The sequence below is a fragment of the Xenopus tropicalis genome, chromosome 3 (genome assembly GCF_000004195.4).
Source record: "Xenopus tropicalis strain Nigerian chromosome 3, UCB_Xtro_10.0, whole genome shotgun sequence".
Lineage (NCBI taxonomy): Eukaryota > Metazoa > Chordata > Amphibia > Anura > Pipidae > Xenopus > Xenopus tropicalis.
The window spans coordinates 69,704,449-69,731,861 of NC_030679.2; the positions used below are offsets into that span (position 1 = coordinate 69,704,449).

The 27,413-nt window shown below is 39.8% G+C and overlaps 1 protein-coding gene and 1 long non-coding RNA gene across 8 annotated transcripts in view; one reads left to right on the forward strand and one right to left on the reverse strand.

Moving 5' to 3' along the window:
- ptprz1 (protein tyrosine phosphatase, receptor type Z1) overlaps positions 1–27,413 on the forward strand; it is a 137,474-nt gene that overhangs the window by 41,193 nt on the left and 68,868 nt on the right. For all 7 annotated transcript variants that reach the window (XM_031897558.1, XM_031897559.1, XM_031897560.1 and 4 more), the window contains 4 exon segments: positions 17,142–17,321; positions 25,691–25,842; positions 26,506–26,601; positions 27,256–27,322. In XM_031897558.1, coding sequence (XP_031753418.1) covers positions 17,142–17,321; positions 25,691–25,842; positions 26,506–26,601; positions 27,256–27,322 — 495 coding nt within the window.
- On the reverse strand, positions 657–11,509 carry LOC116409742. The gene is made up of 3 exons (XR_004221994.1): positions 11,433–11,509; positions 8,280–8,351; positions 657–1,033 (listed from the first exon to the last, which is right to left on the reverse strand). It is a non-coding gene; the product is annotated as an uncharacterized LOC116409742 (long non-coding RNA).

Consider the following 27,413-nt stretch of genomic DNA (forward strand, 5'->3'; position numbering starts at 1 on the left):
TACAAAATATACAATACTGATAATTGTGTCTTTGGTATTTTCTGGAGATGAACCAGGTATCTAGCTATTGTGTATGGTCATCTGCTGCACTGATCAATTAATTTGGCACATTGGACCATCACCATAAAATATCAAGGAAGATGCCATTATTTTTGAGTTCCAGTTTGGTTGATTACCGCTTACATATGTCAACAAGATAAAATAACCTGGACCAACTACAACTATAGGGTCTGTTGGTGGGTCAGAGTATGCAGATTTCTTTAAGGTGTGGTTACTGAAAAAAATTACTGATTCTTTCAGAATTAATGTACTCAAATAATTGATTAATTACCCACCTTAATATGCATTTGGGACTAATGATTCCAAGGGGTGTTAGAGCTCTGCAGCAGCACAGCTATAACTATATTCTTGGTTACTTACCAGTTCTTTGTAATGTACTTTGTGCTTCATACCCCATCACCCAACAACTTCTAGAATAACTATAGAGCAAAGTAATGTAAGGATATTACATAGGTATTTATGCAAAAAAAAAAACCCAAAGGGATTCTTGGAACAAATTCATTAAGGCTCCTAAAAAAAATTCTATTTAAATGGGTTTATCCTATAGGCTAAAGCTTACCCACTGGGTTTTTTAAAGATAAAGCCAGGAAGGGGCATGGCTGACCACAAAGCTGAATGGCAGCAGGATAAACGAGCTCCGCACAGACTGAGACAATAAGCCGACATATCTGCACTTAACATGGGGAAAACTCATAAAAGTAAACCAGAGAGAGAGAGGCAAGTGGTGGAGAGATCATTACCACCAGAAAAAGTGATTGCACCGATATTTAAACACTCCAAAGCTGACCACGACGCTAACAAAATGGCGCCGGCAGCAGATACAGATGAGTACATTCAAGCACAACAAGCCCAGGACTCCTCAGACCCAGAAAGCGACAACGAACTCCCGCTTCAAACTTACCTGAAAGCGTTACCAACGAAGGAGGACATCAAAAATCTGCTACGGGAATCGACCGAAAGCCTACGAGCTGAACTGCAAGAAATAAAAACGGACCTTTCAAACATGGCGGAAAGAACCTTCGCACTAGAACAAAAACAAGGTACTGTACTCCGCAATCAAAAGAAACTATGGGGCATAATTCACACTCAAAAATCTCAGCTAGATGAAGCTAACTGTCACATAGATGATATTGAGAATAGAAGCAGGAGAAATAACATACGGGTCAGAGGGGTCCCTGAGACTATTACTAAAGAGGAAATCCATGCAGCCTTACTACAAATATTTAACAGCTTACTGGGAAGAGAAGCAAATACAGAAATTAAAATTGATCGTGAACACAGGGTTATTAAACCCAGGAATGCTCCCCCAGAGGCACCACGCGATATACTGTGTGTCAGGAATCGGCGACGCTCCCTACCTGGCGTGCGGCGGCGTCCTTCCTCCCGGCGCGGCGAATCCAAGATGGCGGCGCCCAGGGCTCCACGTGGGCGAAAGGACGCCGGCGCGATGACGTCACGCGCTATGGCGCCAAATTCAAACTTAAAAGAACGCCAGAGACCCAGGTTCAATGCCCGAGTATAGCTCAATTTACCTATTGTGTTCCTGGGTTTCTAATATTCCTATCTGCTTTACTGTTGCTGTCTATTTGCCTGTTCCTGACCTTGAACCTTGCTGCCTGCCTTAAGTGACCTTTGCCTGAACCTGACCTCTCTATTGGATAATCCTGCATCTGTACTTCGCTCAGACTCGCTGGAAGCGGCCTTCCTCCTTGATCCTGACTTCACCCCTCCCGTGGGTGCCGGAAGCCCCCGTTGACATTATACTCGGGCCATGGATCCCGAGGAAGCGGTACCGGACGTCGGAAGAGCCCTTCGCGGGCTGGCGTCCCGTATGGAGGCGTATGAATCCCAGCAAGTCAGAATTGGGCAAGTACTTGATTCCATTTTGTCCCGTTTGCCCGTTACTCCCGCTGTCGCGGAAATTCCTCCTGCTGTGGTGGTTCCTCTGCCAGCGATGCCGCCAGCTCGTGAGCCACGAATACCTCCTCCTCCGCGCTACAGTGGCAATCCGCAGGCCTGCAGGGGATTCGTGACTCAATGCCAGATTCAGTTTGAGTTCCAACCTTCCCAATTCTCCTGTGAGCGAGCGAAGGTGGGCTACGTTATGTCTCGTCTGGAGGGCAAACCACTGGAATGGGCAACTTCTCTCTGGGAGAGTCAGTCACCCCTGACATTTGATGTGAAGGAATTTCTACAGATGTTCAGAACCATCTTTGATGCCCCTGGTCGGGTCGCTACTGCCTCTTCACGCCTGCTGCAAATCCGCCAGGGCAGTCTCGGTGCCAGTGAGTATGCCATAGACTTTAGAACCCTCATGGCGGAAACTTCCTGGAATGAGGAGGCTTATAAGGCAGTCTTCTATCAAGGCCTATCGTCCCGTCTGAAGGATGACCTGGTATCCAGAGATCTACCTGACTCCCTTGAAGATTTGATTGCTCTCGCTATTAAGGTAGACACTCGCCTTAAGGAACATCAGGCTGATAAAGAGCGGAGTAAAAAGTCTCATCCAGTCCTGGCTCCGCGCTTCCAGAACCCTATGATACCACCGTCTTCCCCGCAGTTTACCTCTTCCCCTTCGGAGGAACCCATGCAACTTGGGAAGGCTCGACTATCTGCACAAGAGAAGCTTCGGAGACGCCTTTCCGGCCTATGTCTATACTGCGGCGGACAATCCCACTTAGCGGTTTCCTGCCCTGTCAAGCTGGGGAATACTCCTGCTTCAAGTAAGACTATTGTTTCTTTTGCTGGTAGTATTGTTCCTAAGTCAGCGGAACAATCTCACCAATTTCATGTTCCTGTGCAGATCCGGTTGCCCTCCCAGGCAATTCCAGTCTCAGCCTTCCTTGATTCCGGAGCTGCAGGAAACTTTATGGACTTGGCATTCGCAAAAAAGGTTGGCATTTCCCTCTTTCCAGTGACTCCTCCTATTCGGGTCCTCGCCATCGATGACAGACCTCTCTCCACGGACACCATCACTTTAACCACCGGTGAACTATCTGTCCAGATTGGAGCACTACATCTGGAAAAGATGTCATTCCTGATCATTCCATGTCCTTCGTCTCCTGTTGTGCTGGGGTTGCCATGGCTACGACTCCATAACCCCTCCATTGACTGGTCATCGGGTCAAATCTCCCGTTGGAGTCAGTACTGCCAAAGACATTGTTTAATTCTTCAGCCACTCCAGCGGGTTACAGTCTTCTCTACGAGTCTTTCAGCTCTGCCCTCCGTCTACAGGGACTTCTCTGATGTCTTTTGTAAAAAATCAGCAGAGTTTCTTCCCCCGCATCGGCGGTATGACTGCCCTATTGATCTCCTTCCTGGAATCATGCCACCCCGTGGGCGGACCTATCCCTTATCCCCTGCAGAGACGGCTGCCATGAAGGAGTATATCTCTGAGAATCTCCAGCGTGGATTTATCCGTCCTTCTACCTCTCCAGCAGGAGCTGGCTTCTTTTTTGTCGCAAAGAAGGACGGTGGACTCCGCCCCTGTATTGACTACCGGGGTCTCAATAAAATAACTGTTAAGAACAGATACCCTTTACCCCTTATTTCAGAACTTTTTGACCAACTAAAAGGGGCCAAGATTTTCTCTAAGTTGGATCTCCGTGGGGCCTATAATCTCATCAGGATCCGAGAGGGCGATGAGTGGAAGACGGCTTTCAATACCCGTGATGGGCATTACGAGTACCTCGTGATGCCCTTCGGCCTCTGCAACGCTCCAGCCATCTTCCAAGAGTTCGTAAACGATATTTTTCGGGACCTCCTGGGGAAGTCTGTTGTCGTGTACCTGGATGACATCCTTATCTTCTCTCAAGATTTGGAGACCCATCGCTCCCAAGTCAAAGAAGCCCTTTCTCGCCTTAGAGAAAATTCTCTTTTCGCCAAGTTGGAGAAATGCACTTTTGAAGTACCAAAGATCTCCTTCCTGGGCTACATTATCTCGTCTAGGGGCTTCGAAATGGATCCTGCCAAGGTATCTGCTATCCAGAAGTGGCCACTCCCCCAGAGTACTAAAGCAATCCAGAGGTTTATAGGATTTGCGAACTATTACCGCCAGTTCATTGAAGGCTTTTCTTCACGCATTGCTCCTATCCTTTCCCTCATCCGCAAAGGAGGGAGACCCAATTGTTGGCCTCCTGTGGCCCTTGAAGCCTTCCAGTCCCTGAAGGATGCCTTCATTTCGGCCTCTGTTCTTCGACACCCAGAGCCTCATCTACCCTTCTTTATTGAAGTCGACGCCTCTGATGTAGGAGCAGGTGCTATTCTTTCCCAGAGACATTCTGCAGATGGTAAGCTCCATCCATGTGCATACTTCTCCAAGAAGTTTTCCTCCGCCGAGCAGAATTACGACATTGGGAATCGTGAACTCCTGGCTGTCAAACTCGCCCTCGAGGAATGGCGACACCTCTTAGAGGGAGCATCTCATCCGGTCACGATCTATACCGATCATAAGAACCTAGAATTTCTACAGTCTCTAAAGAGACAGAATCCCCATCAGGCGAGGTGGTCGCTTTTCTTCTCCCGTTTCAATTTTGTCCTGACGTATCGTCCTGGGACCAAGAATCGGAAGGCAGACGCCCTGTCCCGGAGTTTCTCCCCAGAGGATCGTCTACCTATAGAGCAAGAGCCTATCATTCCTCCATCCAGGATCATTGCCTCTGTATTGCCCCAATTCGCTGAACAAATATTGCTAAGCCAGTCTGCCGCTCCTCCAGATACTCCCATAGGGATGGCATTTGTACCTCCTGAGTTACGCCTTCCCATTCTCCAGCAGACTCATAGCTCCAAACAAGCTGGCCACCCTGGTTCTGAAAAAACTCTTGAACTTCTTCAACGCCTAGTTTGGTGGCCGACCATCCGCAAGGATGTCCGAGACTTTGTCGCAGCTTGTACTGTATGTGCCACCACTAAAGCCAGCCACTCTCGACCCTGCGGTCTTCTGCATCCATTGCCAGTACCCTCTCGCCCATGGACGCATTTGGGTATGGACTTTATTGTGGAGTTGCCGCCCTCCTGTGGTAACACTGTCATTTGGGTAGTGATAGACCGCTTCAGCAAGATGGCACACTTCGTACCCTTGAGGAAACTCCCCTCGGCTGTAGAACTGGCTCAACTCTTCATACAGCATATCTTTCGTTTGCATGGTTTCCCTGTGGAAATTGTCTCCGATAGGGGGTCTCAGTTTGTGTCCAGATTTTGGCGCTCCTTGTGCAAGTCTCTGGGACTTCAGACCCTCAGACCAATGGGGCAGCAGAGCGTGTAAACCAAGCTCTTGAACAATTTCTGCGAAACCATGTTTTCCTTTGCCAAGACGACTGGTCAGATTTACTCCCGTGGGCAGAATTCGCTCACAACAATGCCAGTCATTCCTCCACTGGAAGATCTCCTTTCTTGTCAGTGTATGGTCAACATCCTTTGGCCTTCCCTCAAGATTTTCTCCTCTCCGAAGTTCCCGCTGCAGATGACTTGGCGGCTCACATGTCTGTTATCTGGGCTGCCACCAAGTCTAATTTGGAGAAAAGTTCCCTGGTACACAAAACCTTCGCTGATCGTCGGAGAAAGCCTTCCCCTCCATACAAGGTTGGTGAAAAAGTCTGGCTTTCTTCCAAGAACATCCGCTTGAAGGTACCATCTCCGAAACTGGGTCCCAAGTTCCTGGGTCCCTTCTCCATCTCTGAGGTGATCAATCCCGTGGCAGTCCGGCTACAACTTCCCCCAGAGATGCGGATTCCTAACGTGTTCCACGTCTCCTTGTTGAAACCAGTGGTGCTCAATCACTTCTCTTCTGCTCAGTCCCCTCCTTCTGCCGTCCTCGTGGATGGTCAGCAAGAGTAAGAAGTTGAGAAGATTCTAGATTCTAGGCTCTCCAGGGGATCACTTCAATACCTCGTCCAATGGAAGGGATTCGGCCCTGAGGAATGCTCCTGGGAGAAAGACTCTGATGTACATGCTCCTCGTCTTGTGAAGGCGTTCCATGGTCAATTTCCTCAGAAGCCTCGGTCTAGTGGTCCAGTGGCCCCCCGTGGGGGGGGGGGTACTGTCAGGAATCGGCGACGCTCCCTACCTGGCGTGCGGCGGCGTCCTTCCTCCCGGCGCGGCGAATCCAAGATGGCGGCGCCCAGGGCTCCACGTGGGCGAAAGGACGCCGGCGCGATGACGTCACGCGCTATGGCGCCAAATTCAAACTTAAAAGAACGCCAGAGACCCAGGTTCAATGCCCGAGTATAGCTCAATTTACCTATTGTGTTCCTGGGTTTCTAATATTCCTATCTGCTTTACTGTTGCTGTCTATTTGCCTGTTCCTGACCTTGAACCTTGCTGCCTGCCTTAAGTGACCTTTGCCTGAACCTGACCTCTCTATTGGATAATCCTGCATCTGTACTTCGCTCAGACTCGCTGGAAGCGGCCTTCCTCCTTGATCCTGACTTCACCCCTCCCGTGGGTGCCGGAAGCCCCCGTTGACACTGTGCTGTATACATGATTTCCAGACCAAGGAAGAAATCCTTAATAAAGCGAGAATGGCAACAAAAATAAATTTTGATGACCAAAAAATCTCTCTGTTCCAAGACTTATCCAGATATACATTAACCAAAAGGAAGCAACTAAAACCTTTACTAGACTTACTAAAAGCTAACAATGTACAATATCGTTGGGGATTCCCGTTCTGCCTAATAACAACCAAAAATGGCCAGCAAATCACCCTCAGAACACCTAGAGACACTAAAGAGTTCTTCAGCAAACTACAACTAGAGGAAATCCCCCTACCAGGATGGATAGAGGAGGAAGAAGATCTCACTCAAATTGACGTAGATACCGACAACGAATGGAGGGAAATGCCTCTGCAAAGACGCACACCAAGAACCCCGAAACATAGACTCCTTAAGGACTATAACCTAAAAGCAACACCCAAAAGAACAAAAGACTGACCAAGTTAAGCACTAAGGGCAACAACAAATAAAGGGTATCGCTATATCACTCTCAAACCCATGTTATAATGTTGCATTGTTATACCATGTTAGGTATTAACATTCTTTTATTTACAGTAGTCGGCAGTCTCAAGAATTGTGCCGATTAATGATGTTAAGTGAAGCACTAGCCACCCGATCCGCTAGGCCACCACTAACCCCCCCAGATATCATAGATATCATAGTAAACCATATAGCTCTTACCTGGTGGGGTAAACCACAAACCCCCACATCTCAAAGAGCGGTTTTAAACAAAGTATTCAAGCCAAACGGCAAATCAATGTACATAAGTTTTATCCCCAGTTCTACAAGTTCAAGATTTCTCTTACTATGCATTATTTTGCTAAGGGTAACACCAGACCACTGCTATATTTTGTTATGTCTATGGTAACAGATATGTTTAAGCTACATGTTTTAAAAAACTATAATGTCATCTAACACAATATGTTCTCTTATTTCTTACAATGTTAATGGGTTAAACGAACCGGTCAAAAGATCACAGGTCTTGCGTGAATGTAATAGGCTGGGAGCAAAAATAGTCTTTATACAAGAAACACATTTTAACGCAGTTAATCAACCTCACATCACACCAAAAGTCTACACACAAATGTTCACTAGCAATAACCCTGAAAAAAAATCACTAGGGGTCATGATCCTGATTCATAAAGATGTACCTTTTACTCATTTTGAAACGCTAAAAGACAAAAACGGCCGATACTTATTTGTAAAAGACAAACTAGCCAACATAACGGTAACACTAGCCAATGTTTATTTACCTAATCAAGGTCAACTAAAATTACTGGCAGAAATAGCCAACCAGCTCGAAACATTCACGGAAGGCCTGCTGTTACTAGGAGGTGACTTAAACCTCCCCCTGAATCCGCTAGCGGACTCATCCTCTAATAAGCACAATATATCATATAAAACTTTAAAAAAGGTGAAAGCTATTTTTCATAACGTAAGGTTAATCGATACATGGAGATGTTTAAACCCTAAAGAAAGGGATTATTCACACTACTCCCCGGTGCACAATAGTTATGCAAGAATAGACTACATATGGATGTCTCAAAAAAAAAAAGCAGCCAACATAGAACAAACCACCATATCCGACCATGCCCCAGTCACAATATTATTTGAATAATACCCTTAAATCAGAGTTCCTATGGCGATTAAATGAACATATATTTACCAACCCAAAGAATATAGAAACAATACAAAACCATATTAAGCAAGCTTTTAAAGAAAATGACTTACCTGATACGAACCCTGCCATTCTGTGGGAAACACACAAGTGTGTTATGAGAGGCCATCTTATAGCTTTATGCTCTAAAATAAAAAAAGAAAGAAATAAAGAAATAGACAACTTAATCCAAGAAATAAGAACAATAGAAAAGACCCATAAACAATACCTAGCAAAACAGACTTACCAACTTCTCCTATCCAAAAGAGTTCAATTGAAAGCCTTACTATATATTGAAACTTACAAAGCCTATTTAGGCACTAGACAGCGTTTTTATGAGTATAATAGCAAATGCAACAAGTTTTTTAGCAACATTCTGAAAAGCAGACAAGACAAAACCCATATCACAGCCATAAAAGATAAAAATCAAAAAATACATCAGAGTACAAAACAAATTGCGGCCTCTTTTCAGGAATTTTATCAAAAATTATATAGAATCAAAACAGGAACTAACTCTAGATCCGAAATAGACAAAGTTAAACAATTCATATCTTCAGCACATCTCCCCCAACTATCTAAAGCACAAGCCTCAAAACTAGAAGAACCATTTACAACCTTAGAAATAAATAAAATTATAACTGAACTTCCAAATAACAAAAGTCCAGGCCCCGATGGATTTAGTGCTACCTATTATAAACAGTTTCAAACAGACTTAGTAAATTACCTTACTACGTACTTCAACTCAATTAACCTAGATCAAGCTTTTCCTAACCAAGCAAAAGAGGCGCATATAACCATAATAGCCAAACCAAACAAAGACCCACTACTATGCGCCAGCTACAGGCCAATTTCACTGATCAATATTGATCTTAAGATTTATGCTAAGCTACTAGCCAATAGGATCAAAACCATTATTCCCGAATTAATTCACCCTGACCAATCGGGATTTGTCCCCCTTAGAGAAGGCAAAGATAATACCTCCAGATTAATTTCGCTAATACACCATGCACAGAAGGCAAAAATACCAAGTATGCTCCTCACAACTGACGCTGAAAAAGCATTCGACAGGGTGTCCTGGGACTTCCTTAAATATACTCTGCTAGGATTTGGGTTAGGCGAACAAACAACTGGGAAAATACTAGCCCTATATTCTAACCCAACAGCCAGAATTAGAATTAACGGAACCCTATCTCCAGTAATCCATATATGCAATGGTACCAGACAAGGGTGCCCCCTATCCCCGGTTTTATTTATTCTTGTTATGGAAACACTATTATCACATATTAGATTAAATAACAATATAACCGGGCTAAAAATAGGACACCAAGAGCATAAAGCAATAGCCTTTGCAGATGATCTCCTCCTATTTATTACTAAACCCCATATCGCCCTACCAAACATAATGAATCTCCTGGAAAAATTTGGAGTGGTATCAAACTTCAAAATTAATTCCAGCAAATCTGAAGCACTAAGTATTAACTTGCCACCACAGGAACAAAAGCGGATAGCAGGAAACTTTCCATTTCAATGGGCCAAAACTTCAATAAAACACCTAGGAGCAAACATAGCAAAAGATCTTACATCCTTGTACTCTTATAATTTTATACCCCTCTTGAAATTGAAAACACATTAAAAAAGTGGGAAAACAACAATAAATTATCTTGGTTCGGACGCATCCAAGTGATTAAAATGATAATCACATCCAAATTATTATACCTTCTCCAATTACTACCTATTAAGATACCCAAATCTTTCTTCTGTAAAATAAAAGCAATAATCTCCAGATTTATATGGAACAATAAAAAACCTAGACAGAAATATAGTAAGCTAATTTTACATAAAGACAGTGGAGGCTTATCAGTACTGGACATATATATGTACTATGTGTCTATTCATCTACAACGTATTCTATCATGGAAAACAGGTATAGAAAAAAGAAAAATCTGGCTCGAGCTTGAACAACACCTATGCAAAGTCCCCTTGTACAACCTGATTTGGGCTCTCCCCTCCAATATCCCACAAGAACTGCATTACCACCCACTAATAGGAACTACTTTAAAAACCTGGTTAGAAATAAGAGACGAATGGGGAATATCCCCCCATCCATCTCCCAACACCCCATTACTAAACAACCTAGACTTCCCTCCAAGCCTAGAGAAAAGAACCTTTGATCATTGGGCAGAGACCAACAACAGAACAACAGTCCTAGCAGACCTACTATCTGCCAAAGGTTTACTACCCCTAGAAACAATACAGAAGTCTAGACATACTTGCCCAAGGGATTTATGGTGTTATAGACAACTACATCACTACTGCACCTCTAGTAACCTATCTAAAGCAATTAGAGAAGCCACATGGTGGGAACAAATGATGAACCTCTCGGGCAGAATAAAAAAACCACTATCCATAATCTATAAAGGGTTAATAAAAAACTCTCTTTGTAGAGACGAAACCTTGGAATATAAATGGGAAACAAAGCTAGGGGTAAATATCAACCCCAAGACCTGGTTACAGATCTATAGATCTATGCACAAAAGCTCTATATCATCAAAAACTCAAGAAGCAAATTACAAATTAATCTCCCAATGGTATTATACTCCCATTAGACTAAATAAAATGTTTAGCAATGTATCCAAATTATGCTGGAGATGCCTTAACCAAAATGGCACATATAAACATATTTGGTTTGACTGCCCAAAAATTAAAGCATTCTGGGCCAATGTAATGGAAATAGTACAAAGAACAACCCCACTCCACCCGAAGGTTAATCTTTCTGCCTTGATAGTACTGCACTATGATTCTACAACAAATCAAGTGGTTACAAATCAGTTATTACTTTTCATGGTCCAAGCAGCAAAATCCTTAATCCCTAAGAAATGGCTCCAGAAATCACCCCTACCATCTCAGAATGGTTCTCCACCATGGAAGAAATTAAAAAATTTGAAGAGATCAAGGCCATGAGACATGGCACTTTCTCTAATTTAAGGAAAACTTGGGCACCTTGGAACAATACGTAGCAAAACCAACTATTTGATCACAGATTAAGAATTGATATAACAGCTATATTATCTTGCCTAGATGATTATCATTAATGCCTTTTCTCTATGTATACCCAGGACTGACCATCCTAAAGATGTACTGATTGTACTTGTATTATGAACATGTTAATTGACAACCCTTCTGTAAAATATGCATAAACCTGTTCAATATCTGATTATTATACTTACCGGCACGACAATGTCTGCAACTTTTCCCTGTTTCCCCCTCCTTCCCCGTCCCTCTTCCTTTCTGTATCCTTCCTAAAACCAATAAAGAAAGAATTACAAAAAAAAAAAAGATAAAGCCAGGATAATAGTTGATCAGATTTCCAACTACAGACCAGTTTCACCTTTCTTGGAGCTCATCAGTGTAGTGCAGGGTTTTCTGATCAGCTTAGGTAGAGCCAGGAGTGGGGATTCAAACAAGCCAAGAGGTTTGAGGAGACCGCCTCATATGTATGCAAATAGACCAAAGGGATTCTGGGAACAAATTCCTTAAGGAGCCTAAAAAAATTCCATTTACATGGGTTTATCCTGATTTGACTATTGACTTCTATTGGGAAAACAAAAAGATGGGAAAAATCCAATGTTAAAAAAGCCTCAGAATAAAGGATTTTTAAAATATATAAACTGTAGGTTAACTGAATAATAAATATCCCTTTCAGAATGCTTGCCACACCAAATGCATAGGCTACCTGCCATTACAGCCACCTTTTGAAACCTAATGTTTTGGGCAAGGTGAGACAGGCAACTGAATAGAGCACCCCTCTCCTTTTACCCTTGCCTGGAAACACCACTACCCAGCATCAGCACCCTTCTGCTTTTTACTCAGGATATATCCCCAAACCCTGGCAAGCATTCTTACCGTCAAGCTCTGACAATACCACTAAAACAGAAACATATGGAGGGCAGGATGTTTCCCACTGCAAACTGATCTTGAGCGAAAGGGGGGCTTGCTTCCGGCCACAGCTCCTATATACAACTGGTCTGGTACTTCACCACCCCTTCCTGACTTCTGCCTGACTCCTTGTACCTTTCTCATGCCTCCAATACCCAGACCTGTATGCCATCACCCATAAAACCAACCTCAAAATGATCTGCTCTATTCTCAGCTAGCAAAGCTCCTTCCTCTAAAGCTCTGTAGCAGGTCAAAGCTTTATTTCTTTAAGAATCACAGGGCATTCATAAAAAAAACTACCTTAAAGGTATGCAGCAATGAGGATCTCAGGAAAAAACTCAGACAATGAGGCTGCTTTTGTTATAACTCAGAGTGATATGACGCCTAAGGCCTAGAGAAATATGTCCAATGCAAAATAAAATGAAGTTCTTGGGTTGAACAGCCAGATATGCCTGTCTGTAGCCAGAATTAGACACAATTCCGACAGTGTGATTAGCTGTGTTGCCTTTTTGGTGCACAGTCAGTAGTAATTATCATATGTGAAAGTCAACAGTGAGGCCTGGGAACTTGCTAGCAGCCTCTGCTCACAAACATAATGAAAATATTTTGTATATGTTTACATATACAAACAGGTTCTGTTGAGTTACATTCTTTAGGCTAGTGATTTGTGCCATTTGTCTTACACTGGTGCTATTATACGTTAAAGTTCTCACACTGCTTATATCGTGAACGTGTAGCAGGAGTGCCTCTTGCTGTTATGTCTGACTGGGCAGCTGAACAAAATACTAGAAGTTTAAGTTACTGTGGCAGGAGGCATCTCCTGGCACTTCTCTGCTCAGTTCTATCACTCCACTCACTAAGGCTAGTGTCACAGCTTGGGGGTTATTTAATAAAAAGCACTAAGTTTGCCCAGGTGCAGTAACCCATAGCTACCAATCAGCGGGTAGAATTTACTGGTCACCTGTTTAAAAGCAAACATCTTATTGGTTGCTATGGGTTACTGCTACTGGGCGAACTCAGTGCCTTTTATTATATACAGGGACTTGTGTTTTCTCCAGCCAGAAATTCTAATTCGGCTTCCTTCTGCTCTGCATGTTTGAGCACTGAAAGTACTGTAATCCACCTATCAGTGTGCATTCAGATCAGATTTCACCCTAAAACGCTCATGAGCATTTTCTGCAAACTGAACTGCAGGGGGTAATCCTTGTACAAATTCATGATATTAGCTATGTAAACTTTACATGAAAGGTCATGTGGAAAATAGGAGAGTTTTCAGTTCAAGCAGACGTTGCTTATATGGATCCTTTAAGACTTAACCCCCTGTGCTCCTGTCCCAGCACATTAGTAGCAAATCAAAAGGATATGATGGAGGAAGCAGAAGAGCAGAACTATGCTGCAACTTACTTTATTGGTTTTGTACCACACTACATGTCAAGTGACAAAGGGCATGCTGGCCCAAAACTTGTAGTGTGGTGCAAAACCAAAGTAATCTGCAGCATAGTTCTGCTCTTCTGCTTCCTCCATCATATCCTTTTGTTGTGAAAAATAGAGACACTTCTAGAAATACAACTGGAAGAGTTGCACTGATCACATTTCATTTAAATTGTGCAATCAGTGCAGCGCAGCAGCTTGCATTTCTGTGCGCTGTCCCTGATTGGAACTTCACTGTTGATAGCTTTATTTAACCCCTAAGATGATTGTAAAATCTTGGGGTGCTGCATCTAAAGTACCATAGTGCCATCATTTCAGTTTTGCTCTTTGATCTATGCCCCGGCGTGTGTATACTGGCAACACAGGCGTGGCAAGATCAAAGACCTTTGCCACTGAAAAGATTTAATCAAACACGCTAAGACTGAGCCCTTTAATTGTACACCTAATCGCTGTTCTGTAGTGGTTTACATGTGTGTATAGTGTATACTTTAGACAGGCACACTGTTCAAACATGCTTGTTTTTCCATGAAAAGTTAAAGTTAGTAGAACCTCTACTAATAAGTATCATAAGGCAGATCAGGAGTCAACTGTATAACACCGCCATATAGCTCTGTATTTGTGTTTGTCTTCATAGTTTTGCAAGATTCTAAAATAAATTCCACAGGCAGTAAAAAAGTCTGTCTAAGCCTCAAGCAAAAAATGTGAAAGAAAATAAAATGTAAGTCACGTAATATGTGTTCAGCATTGTTTCTGTTTGTGACTGTAAAGTCTGCAATGCAGATATGTTGGATATGAAACATTTTTTACTTTTAATGCTTAATTTCCTACTTATTTATGATAAATGATCAGTGAAAATGCAGCAGTTTAAGTAAACAGATAAATACATATTTGCCAATGTTGCAAAAAGACAATAAGCTTATTTCTGAGTAAGACAATACGACATAAATGAGAAATACAATTGCTTAGTATATGTTTACAAAGAATATCACATCCTACTAATATTTTCTGACTGTTCAGTAGCCATTTGGTTGCCATTTAGGGTGTGTTTTAACTTACAACTGAAGGTGGCCATACAACTTCGTTCGTCAAACAAGTGGATGTTCTCCCTAAATGCCCACCTAAGGTGGGCAATATTGGGCTAATTTGATCATTTGGCCCTAGGGCATAGGGGCTGTTGGACCGAGGATTGCATCAATGCAGGCCTTGATCCGAAGGGATAATCAAACATGCCTGATCAGCACCTGGCTGATTTTCGATTAGATATCGATCAGGGAGGTCCGTCAGGGGGCTCCATACATACATAGAGATATGCTGCCGAATTGATCCAAAGGACTCTAATCAGCAGCTTAAATCTGCCTGTGATTGGCCACCTCTAGTTATTCTAAAACCAATTATTTGAAAACTATTATATAACATTTACTACCAACAGCATTCATTTACAGCCTAGGTATTGATAAGATGGTACAACCAATATATACCACAGGGGAGAACTAGGAAAAAACATAGTAGAAGCAATGCCATATACATATAGACAACCACCATATGTAATAATAGGTGGTAAGTTTTCCCTGGTTTAATCATCCATATCATCCAATCAGATATCTATTTTTAAACAGCTGACCAGTAAATGCTATCTGTTATTATGGGGGGACTAGACCAGTAGAACATTTTGCACCTTTTATTATATTGCCCCATTTTTAGAGTTGTATAAAAATCTAAGTATAATAGTATAGGAATATAGAATTTAACGAAGAACTTATCCAAACACAACTCAAGCTTTTTGAAAAGTAAACAGAATTTCAACAACTTTGCAATATACATCAATTAAAAAATATGCTACCTGTTCATTACCTAAGCCTGGCCCCCTGTTCTCCTGCTGATCTGGCTGACTACTTTGAGACTCAAAAAAAATGTAACAGTAGTCGACTGTCCTCAGTTGGCCTTTAGCCTGTATCCTCTGCATCCCACAATAAGGAAAGGAACATCACAATGCAATGCAAGCTGTCTGTAAGCTGTGGGAAGTTGTTAAAATTTATAACATCAGTGTTTTAGTCCCTCCTTCCTTGCCAGGATTTCAAATGATGCACAGAAAGAATTGTTTCAGCATATAAAATTTATTAATACTTTTAGAAGGAACTGATTACGGTGATAGGCATATTAGGGGTTTCTTTGTTGTGTGGGGCTATAGTTCAGAAGCCAGAGTTCCCCTTTAATAACAAAGGATATATCATATTATTATTATAAAACAAAGAATTATACTCAGAACATTTATAAGTTATAAGTGTGCTTCATTAGTTTATTGACTTTTCCCATGGTTTCAGAAATCCCTTTAGAAATGTTTGTTTTGTGAGATCAAGGTAATCTATAACAGATGGGATTAGCAGTTTCTATGGATTTCTAAAGGGAGATTTTCTTTGCACTTATATACTTCAGTGTATATAGTTGTATTTTGTCAGATGCCTCTATGCATATAGTGAACATCTTTGTCGTGATAAATATTACTGAAAATGCATGATATTGTGCTCATAAACCATTTAAAATGAACTCTTTTTATTCTTGTGTTATATTCAGTTGTCATATTGGATTTGCAGCCTCCTTATCTGTAATAACATTTGAGTGGGTGGTTCTCGAGATTTAATTAATTGAAATTGTCTTTTAATTGCTATGCAACTACCATGTTGTTGTAAGGTTTCCAAGCTGAGAGTATTTTAAAAGGATTTTTCATTTTCCTCTTATCAGTTTCCCCAGTCCTGCAATACATGTACCATACTGTACTGAAAGGTAGTAATACTAAGCCAGCCTATGTAATGCAGAGGCATCAGTTTGGTAAGTGCATTATAATGCACCCCCTGTTGTAAAAAATAAGGATATTATAAGTCACAGAGGAGTTCCTTGACAAATCCAAGGTGACTTCTAATATACTCATATATTTTACAGGGAGTGCATTATTCATTATAATAAACAAGTTTCACTGAGTTGTGTGACAAAAATTACATCACTAAGCACGATTAAAAATGATGACATCACCAAGCACTGTTTATAAGTATATAATTTAACAGGATATTCATGGCTCGTTATCAATTAATTCACTAATTATAAATGTCTATGTAAGATTTTGCCCCCTAATAAAACAATTAATGGACACTGGTTGTGTTAAAGCATGCATGGGCATCAGGCCGTCATTTCTAGTGCATACATGAGATTTTGGGATGATGCAAAGCTTGACTTGATAACCTTTTCCACAAAATGGCGCCTGCCTGTATACTCTAATTATAGATTGCGAAAGAATGTCAGAAACATTCAGTAATTTATATAGTTTGGGTAAAGTTTATTTTGCTTGATTAACACAATAAAATAGGATTTGGTATTATTTCTAGGTGGCAGGTCCCCTTTAAGGGCAAATTCTCATTGGTTTTATTTTGTATGATTGTAGTATTAAATATAGTCTATGTATTCAGCACCATAACTTGATATGCATATTTAGGCTGCTAATGATTCAGCTTCAGAGTTCGCAATATTCATGTATGAGAAGCATTATAACTTAATTACAAAAATATATTTTTTTGCAGAAACCTTAAACCAAGAAAACTGGGTGAAAAAATACCCAGTATGCAATGGTGCCAAACAGTCTCCTATCAACATTGATGAAGATTTGACACAATTAAACACAAATTTAAAGAAATTACATTTTGAGGGTTGGGATAAAGAGTCCTCAGAACTTACATTAATTCGAAATACTGGAAAAACAGGTGAGACTTTTTTCTACCTTTGTTCATTTGTTTCCTTGTATTTATACAGCACTAAAACATTTAAGCAGCACTTTACAGAGATTATACATCATTCAAATTATACCATTCTAATGTTTTGAATTTCAGTTGTGTTGTTTTCCATACCCAAAATATATATCTACAGTATTTAGGCTATTAGGCATTTTGGTGGTTGTACAGTTAATTAAAAACTGGAAGCTTCTGTTGAATTAAAAGGCTTAGGCATCAATTTGTGTATACATTCATTATAATCTGGGTATAATGGATACTTCTTTGTTTAACTTTGAATTAAAAAGTCGCTGTCCAAATGTGTTAACACATGTTTTCAGTTACATGTTCCTCATTGCTTGGTTGATGCCACATGCCTTTGGGAAAACACTGTTTAAATCAGGTGACTTTAACAGCAAGATAAACAGTGAGCCACGTTTAGTTGCATAGGGTGCTAGAAAAACCCAATAACCACCAAGGAAACAAATTTATTTGGAGCACAGGACTAAAGGTGGTCAAACAACATAAGATGTGCTCACCTCACCCAACAAAAAGATATTTCTCCTGATATGCCTACCTAAGGTGGGTGATATCAGGCTAATTTGATCTTTTGCCCCCAGGGCCAAATAAGCAAGGACCGCATCAATAAGCTGATGTGGCCCCCGATCTGACAGGAAAATTAAGCCTGCCGGATTGAATTTTGCCATATTTTTAGACAAATATTGGATGAGGAGTCCCATCGGAAGGGCCCAAATTGCCAGTTTAAATCTGCCTGTGTATGGTCACCTTAACTTCTTTTTTAGATATCTGTCAGCTATTGTGTAAAGTGGTAATGTTAAATAGAAGCGGACCTTTTGGTTAGGGTCATTAAAACAACAACAATTCAAAAGCACCATAGTTTCAAAGTTATGGACTTAAGGTGAACAATAGAAGGACATTGTAAAAATACAGAAAATATATACTAATGTATTTTGTTAGACATACCATTTACTAGAGACTAAACAAAAGACATGTTATTTTAAAGAACCATTTACCTGCCCACTAACACAGTAATGAAACCCCTTCTTTACCTTGTTCTTTGGGGCTTAAAGTTCCCCCCTTTTACCACAGACTTTGTGCTCCACTAACTATAGAAAGCAAAGGAACTTCATATCCCAGAATTAATTACTTCATAATGGAACATGGTAAGAGAAGATTTGTGGGACTGTGCGCCTAAGGAGGAACTGGCCCCTATCATGGTTTACTTTCAATTTCTAGATTCAGTTATGCCTAACTTAAGCCAAACTGAATAAGCTCTAAAAAAGGGGGTATATTTTGCATTTAATTGTTTGAACACCCCATGGACTCCCACCCTAAACAAAAAAATTTTTTGCACATTCTATAAGGCATATGAAGAAAATTCACAGGCCTCTGCACGCATGCCCGGCTCATGACCTGTGGTATGCCCCATGGATCAAGTGCTGACTGTGATAGGCATACTCCTTGTAGATGTACCCCAACCTGTCCCCATCCACCCATAAACTTGCACATCATTTACACATGAATCTTAAGGAGAATCAAAAGGCATAGCCCACATTGGGACCCCATCACCTTCCCTAAGGCAAATGGAGAAGACAGGGCTGAGCTATGTCTCCTGACACTGCTCTCTGAACCAACTTCTGCATTTTTAATTCGGCACTCAGGGCAGAGACCAATATCCCCTTGAACAAGGGGGGAATTCTGTATTTTTAAGGTTTAAAACTGGTCATTACCAATACAATCATTGCATCTGACATTTCTTGTTAATTTCACTTTAATGGTTTTCTTTCTTAGAAATTTGTTTAATCTACCTATATTGTAAATATTCGGTGTTTTATTTTCAGTGGCATTTTTTTCATATGTCACGGCAAACAGAAACTTATAGTCTGCTGAAAGGCAAACTTAAACAGAAATAATTATGTGCATGTCTGAAATCCATTTAATACTGAATATTGAAATCTGACTTAGTGGCAGTTCATGTGCTTGCATCCTCTGCAAATGACCTCTTTAAGGTTTAGTCCATTTATGCAAATGCAAGGCTGCATCTCACTGTGCTCAGATATAGGCTAATCCTGATTTGACAGCGCATATCGTAAGTCCATAGAATGTCAAAGGAAACTATAAAGGGATCAACATGACACATGAGACAGCATTATACAGTCTGTGCACGCACTGGCAGCAAAGAGAGACTGACAGGAAGGGGGAGAATAAGCAGCAATACCTTCTATCTGCTAGTGAAAGAACCCAGCTGTCAAACATAGAACTGAGATTTAGAAAATAATATAGACCGAAAAGGTAAAAAAGACATAGAAAAATGTTATTTATCAAAATAAATCTAAATAATGTAATAAACAGAGGTTTGGTTTCTCAAGAAATCCACAGTGAATTAGATAAGCCCTTGAAAGTCTTGAACAACTGGATTTGGATTTCCAATGCCTGGGATCATCACATAATAATAAAGGGGATATTCCATTATTTTATAAAAAAAATCCTATTAAACTATTTAAATCAATTTGGTATAACTGTGCAAATCTCAAGTAAAAATATTCTCTTAAGTTATATAAGGGTTTTTGCCTATTTTTCACTGGATGTGGGGATCAAAGTGCCAAAACATATGCACACTATGCACCTGCTCCCTGGGATTCACACAATTTTGCATTGGAATGTAGCACAACAATTGTGCCTGTCTCTTCTTGCAGCTGGCCCAAAGGCACAGACCTCAGCTATACTGAAACAGCACAAAGTATAACACTATAGTGTTCACTTACACAACCGTAGTTATGGCCTTGCAAAAGATGGCAGTTATTGTGCAAAAAAAAACACCACTCAATAAAGGTACTTGCTTCCAAAGCTGTTCCATACACTTGCACATTTTGGCACCAGTACACCCCACTAGTTTGGATTAACTGTGTGCCGTGTGCCTACTGACATTAGGGAACCCTAGAACTACAGGTTAGATATAGGCATTATGGTTGAACTTGATGGACGTATGTCTTTTTTCAACCCAACTTACTATGTTACTACTATGTTACTACTGCCACCTTCAATGGGATCTCACAGTGACCCAAATCAATAGAAGCAGCATACTTGTCAACATTTTGACAGATAATAAATGGCAAGTGAATTTGCACGCATTAAAAGCACTAAGTGCATCTCCCACTGACAGATGCAGTGATGCTGACTTGCACCGAAAATAGCACTTTTTGCACCGCACTTGCACTCACAAACCCTTATGTATTTGGAATGCAAATGGGCACAACTTGCATATCGCTTGCACCCAGCCATTGATGGTGCTGTATTGGGCAGCCCTGTATTTATGTATTTTGCCCATTGCTTAACTTGGGCATTATTGAAATGTGCAAGTTAGGGTGTGCTGGCTGGCACAGGTGACATTGTATTTAATACTTCTGTTTGGGATCTATAGTTATGCTGCCAGTTTAACAATGCATTTAAAGAAAAGATGTGGCTTTTTCTAATCCCATTGCACTTTTTCTTTTCCATTTTTCCGTTTTAACTTCTTGTTACAGTTCAGCAGTAACTTGAGGGTCTTAAGTTGGTGATTTCTGCAAAATAGATTTTACATGGCGGATTTTGCATTCATTTTTAACATACATGGATAATTTAGCAAAGTTCTGTAGGATTCCATACAATCTGTTACTTAAAGACTCATTTAGCTATAACACTCAAAACCATGCTCAGAATGTCCTCTATTAGATGCTTTGATCAGACAATGGAGTTTCATCTGTAGAACACCAACAGTTATGTATTAGGTAGGTGCCTAGGTCTCATTCGTGACTGCTGAACTTCTCTCATGTTGGGAGATGCAGCTCCTGCTGGTAGCAGAGTTTGGGGCCATCCTCTCTGTAGGTAGAGGCAGCCTAATACTCAGTGGTGGATATAATGACATAGTGCTGATCTCAAGTCTTCAGTAAGGAACAGCAGAGCATAGTATGTATGTATGTATGTATATCTTTATTTATAAATCGCTACTTATGTACGCAGCGCTGTACAGTAGAATAGTATAGTAGTGATCTCTTATGGAATTCTGGCTTTGAATATTGCCTTAGGGTGAGACTGGCAAGGTCCTATTTATTTGATAAAATGTGAATAAATGTTTTGGCCTCTTTTTACCCACTTCTGGCTCCTGGTGTTCATTAAGGTATGTAACAATGGGGTTCAGAGGGACAGTTGAAAGCGAAGGGCAATTGAGGAGTCCCCTTGTCAGGCAATAATCCCCACCTCCTATAATGCAGACTTGGTGGCAAAAACATGAATAATGTTTCGCTATAATCTCCTGCCTTCTGTTTTGGTATTTGTACTTCCCACTGGCATTTTCATGATTTCTGTGATTGATTTTATCTGTCTTGTTGCTGGTCAAGAAGTTAAATGCTGAAGCCTATATTCAGTGTTTTAGCCAGACACTGTTATTAAATTGATTGCCTGCAACCTTGAAGTTTGTAGCATTTTAGTTTGTTTGTTTGTTAAGAGAACAATGCAGTAATCAATGTGTAATTAATGCTGGCACAGTGGAAAAAACCCAGGACATTGTGAATGGTAAATATTTATAGGAGAAGTGTCACAAAATATAGGAAAATGAATTATCATTGACATTGCTGTTATCCCTGCAGCACTTCTGCTGACTAAGTATACTTTATCTTAAAATGATATGGAGCATTTTAATTTTTATTGTTCTGCTTTGTTTTTTCTTACTGATCCAGTGATTCCCTGTGTGGCAGTCTGTATTAGCTAGCTTAGGGAACACTGTGTATGAACAGAGGACATAATAGAGACAGTAGATACATAATCCTTTGTATAATGCCCTCAGCTATTGATTTTAATATATAATTTTTTTTTTCATTTCCTTGATCTTTTTGTATTCTCTGTGCAAATATTTGACTGATATTCTGGGGTTTAAAAAAGCTTAACTAGAGTTAACCTGTCTTTATAAAGCCAATGGCACACATGAATTTTGCCTTCCTCTGGATCAACTTGTAGTTAGGCAGGTTAGGTATAGGCATTATGGTTGAACTTGATGGACGTATGTCTTTTTTCAACCCAACTTACTATGTTACTATGTTACTATGAATTGTTTTCCTCTTTTGGAAAAACCACAGCTATCAAAATGCACTTCCTTGCAAGAAGCTACTTCTCATTCTGTTTGACTGTGGAAATGCAACACTACTGTTAGTAGCATTCCTTAGCAGTATTCTAATGAAAATGGGGTTTTGTTTTCAAAGATTCACTGGCGGAGGACAGTTGTAAGGCAGTTATGTCCCTATTTTTTTGTATTTAGTGAATACAGTGCTTATACAGTGCTAGTAATTAGTTATGGATTGTTAATCTTTATAAACATTATACTATCTCACATAATAGTTGTAAATACAGTTATTTTTTTACTGAATCCAGGATTCTGCCAGGATTTTGACTTTTTCAGCAGGATTCTGATGCGACAAAATCCAAGCCTGGCTGAACCGAATTCAAATCCTTAAAATTAGGTGACTTTTCATCACATGAACACAGAAGTTGAAATTTTTTTTGTCCTTGACCCCTTTGTAGCCTTATTTGCCTATGCAAATTAGGGTTCTGATTTGGTTCAGGATTTGGCTGAATCCTTAGTGCAGGACTCAAGGTTTGTACAAATCCCAAAATAGTGGATTTGGTGCATCCCTAGTTTATATTCATTTTAATATTAATTATAAAGTTCATTTGAACAAAATAATAAGATGAAATGTTTATATTGTTTGGACTCCCCCCTTTTACTGATTAGCTTGATTTAATTTAAATGTGTTAGGTCTACATTATATGTTTTAGTGATGGGTCTTTATGTACAAAGAAACTTTTAGCTACCTGATTTAATGACTGTACCTACATTGCCATTTAAAAAAAAGAATTTTTACTGTGTACGGTAGTTTAGAGCTATTAATTTAGCCAAAAACATTAACTGTCTGGCAGATAGTATTCTTTCCCTTTTTTATAGTCATATAAGCTTTACAAGTCAGGAAGAATTTTTCTTGCCCTCTGAGGCCAGCTAGAGATTTCAGATAGGGTTGGTTTACTTAAAAGTTAGGTAGTTTTCACTTGTACAACAGTTTTAGTTTTTCAATGCATGTAACTAATAATAAATATCATTGTATGTGTAGGTCTCTTGGGAGGCAGATCCAACTCTGTGATCCCATTAGCCAGTATGGAAGATAACCCAAACGCTGGCCTATGTATGGCTGGTGTAAGTGTTATTATCCACTGACTACAGAACAGCTTGTGCATGTATGTCAGGGTACAGCAACATCTGTTGTCTTATGAAGCAAAAATAAGGATATAGCTTCCTTTAAAGTATCACTATATAGTCTGTGATCAAATAGAAACTGTTATTATTAATTTCCCAGACTAAGACTTATAATTATCATTGAATCTTTGATCCCTTTTGGGGCACTAGTTCTTAAATGGAAACATATTGCAATAATTACAGATACATGCCTTTTCAGTTTCCCAACTCTTTATAAATAGACCTATGTTTTGTGGTTTCATTTAGGTTGGATATGGTCGGTTTTTGTGTTATTCCAAATTATAAGAGGCAAAAAGAATAGGATGTAAAGCAAGTTGTTGCCCCCAGCATGTTGGTAATAGCTTAACTCAGGATGCCTTTCATAAAACAGCAATTACACAGCAGGGAGTGTTTTCATTTTGCCCGTGACACAGATTTAATGTTTCATCAATAAAAAATCTTGTTTAATTAACTTTGCTCACATCATAGTATACAAATAATCCACAAGGAATCACAAGTTCCTGCAGGAAAGCATTGCTAACAGTGGACGTAGGTACTATTATACATTCCATGGATAATTAAATATTTCTTCTTCTGCAAGAATTTCACAGATAAGGGCTGGTACAAAGGTGTCTGTTTCACTGTAGCTTTGTTATATAGAAGTCTAGACTTACATGGTTACCAGGGCCAGTTTTAAGATGTCGACAAAATTGAAGCAATGACCACCCTGCTCTTTACGCTAAGGGATGAATGCTGGCCATATGATCTTACGTGCCCTGAAGCAAAGTTCAGAGAATCAAGGGCACACATACAGTACATGTTAGGTCACATAAAGCAATTAATGGACAAAGTTCTGTCTTAAGCTGGCCATACACGCACCGATAATATCGTACGAAGCTGCTGATATCGGTTGACTTGCCGATCGGCCCAGTTAAAAGATTTTGATCGGGTGCCATAGAAGGCGCCTGACCAAAATCTGCCTTCAGCGCTGAATCAGCAGAAGGAGGTAGAAATCCTATTGTTTCTACCTCATTATCTGCCGTTTCAGCCCTGAACGGTTTGTGGCTGATTGTACGATCTTTCGTGCGACCGATGGTCACACGAAAGATCGCAAATCGCCACGTGTGGCCACCTGTAATCCCATACTTCTTCCTGTTGCAGTTAGAGCTGCGGTATTTCCTGTCAGGTGATCTCTGAGGGAGCACACATATCATCACAAAATGGTGGCTCGAGGGAAAAGGTGTAAAAGGGCAATATTTACTAATATATATAGGATTCATTCTATAGTGGTATAGTTTTCCTTTAATCATTAACAAATGAAACATAAAGGAAACAATGTAAAGCATAAATAGCACAATTAAATATACAAAGTATTATCTAATCAGTGGTGTATATCAACAAATGCTTTTATCTGACTGTAGTCACATAGCATTTTTTTTTTAATTAGTCTATCCATAAAAGCAATGCTTTTGTTATTGTATTTGCAAAGAATACTGCTGTTCTAAAGGCCTAAAAGCACTGTATCATCAACAATCTACATTATTCATGCCCTGTTACTTCATCTCCAGTATTTAGCAAAAACATGCCTCCTCATTTCCCAGTTTTACAAGCATGAAAATTCTGAAATTCCTAGAAAGTTTGAGATCTTAAAAAATGGCTTAATTCACCTCAAGTCACTGTTGAAGTGATTTTTTAGAAAAAAGCCTCTTGTCCTATCGCCCTATTCACATTAGGTGGCAGCAATCTAACATTTATTGTCCTTGTATTGGAACTGTGAGTTCTGCCCTAAAAATATGATGCTCTGATTGTCTGCAATAATGTTTACATCTTGTTGGCACTTGGGTAATGTAAGAGAGTTGGAGATGTGCTCCCATAACTTTCATGGTGCTGGCAGAATGGAAATGGTGTAATTAAGAGAAAACAGGACTGCATTCTGTTTTAAGTTAGTTTGACATAATTCCTATTTTTTGATTTTTACACAGATTTTGCTCACCCAATACTTATGTCTACGTTATGCCACGTACTATCTACCTTTTCACCATTTGCACTTAAAAAAACTAAAGACTCTTCTTTTTTATTTCAGTGGAAATCAATTTGACAGATGATTATTATTTGAGTGGTGGTGCCTTAGACTCACAGTACAAAGCAAGCAGGATAACTTTTCATTGGGGAAAATGCAATGCTACATCTGATGGTTCCGAGCATAGTTTGGAAGGCCAAAAGTTTCCTTTAGAGGTATTTTGTTTTCATTATGAGTGCATGCATAGAACTTCCTTACTCCCTGCAGATATTTATATGGTCAAAGCCAGGGCCAGGACCCCAATTTGATTTAGAATATATTGAGCAGAAGTATATCTTGTATATGCTCCCTTACTTACTATCTACATATTAGTTACTATTTAAATGTAGAGACACACTGTATGAGCAAATCTGTTTTGCCAGTGTTACTTGCACAAAATACAGTATGTATAAAATCATGGATAGTCACAATTTTGTACTTATATTTTTTTAAGATTTTGCTTAGTTTTACATTTGATTTGTGGATATTTGACCTCAAACATTATAGATGCAGGAAAATGTGATGTACCATGATAGCCAGTCAAAATGTTACAAGGCAACCCATTTAAAAAAGGAACTAAAATGTTCTGAAAGCTTGCTATGGTATCTTAGTTAGCCAATAAAGGTATCACCTTTATATCACTTTTGTTATTTTTTATTTCAAAAGGGTTACCGTGTAACCTCAAACATTACAAAACATGTTTTGGTAATTGGGCAGAGGGTTTTTTTGGAGTTAAATTCTAACTAATTTCTAATGGGGTCGTATTATATGCAGTATAGTCATATTGTTTGTTCTGGCATTTTCTGTCAATAAAAACTTCAGTTCTGTTTAATTTACAGATGCAAATCTTCTGCTTTAATCATAACGAGTTTAAAAATATTGACGAAGCAATAAGTGGAAATGGCAAAATAAAAGCTTTATCCATTTTATTTAAGGTAAGTGCAAATTAAAAGATGGCAGATTATATTACCATGTCTCTAGAGATGACCCTTCTGCAGTTTAATAGAAAATAACTTAAAAGTCAATTATATTTCTATTTTTAGATTATAATATCACATAAAAAAACTGCCTAAATTAAGACTGTTGTGTTTAAACCATCTAGAATAAAGTTTTTGTATGGTGTAAGGAATAAGCCCATGGGATCTTTAGCTCTTGGGATGGGCAGTAGCACACATCTGCAGGCAACCAATAATAAATGCACCGGTGCATTACAGCAAGTTTTATCATAAACCAAATAAAATATAAATCCTATCATTCTCTGGCTGTAGCTGCTAGACATATGTTCCTCTCTACTGAGGAACAGCTTCCAACTTCCAACATCAGGGATTTTTACCATAATTGCTTTCAGGTCCACATCTGCATTTCCCAGGTAGTGTGTATGAAAGTGAACTAGTGTGCCAGAAGCCTACAATTATATAACAGGCAAGCCACTCCTACAGAAATAACTGTATGAGTAGTGGTGTACAGCAGGGGAAAAAAAATAAATCTGGGGCCAATATACTTCAGTTACTTTCCAGCTACCAGTTTATAGTGGGCAGCTTTCTACCAGTTAATATTAAACATCAGTATGTGCTATTTTTGTATTACAGGTTGGCCAGGAAGACAATGTGCATTATAATGAAATCATTGATGGAGTAGATAATGTACATCGCTTTGGTGAGTTCAGACTTTGTATTTTATAATAGGTCTTCCTTGGTGTGATCACCTGTCATGTTAGGCTTGAAGTGTGACAGACATGGAACTTGTG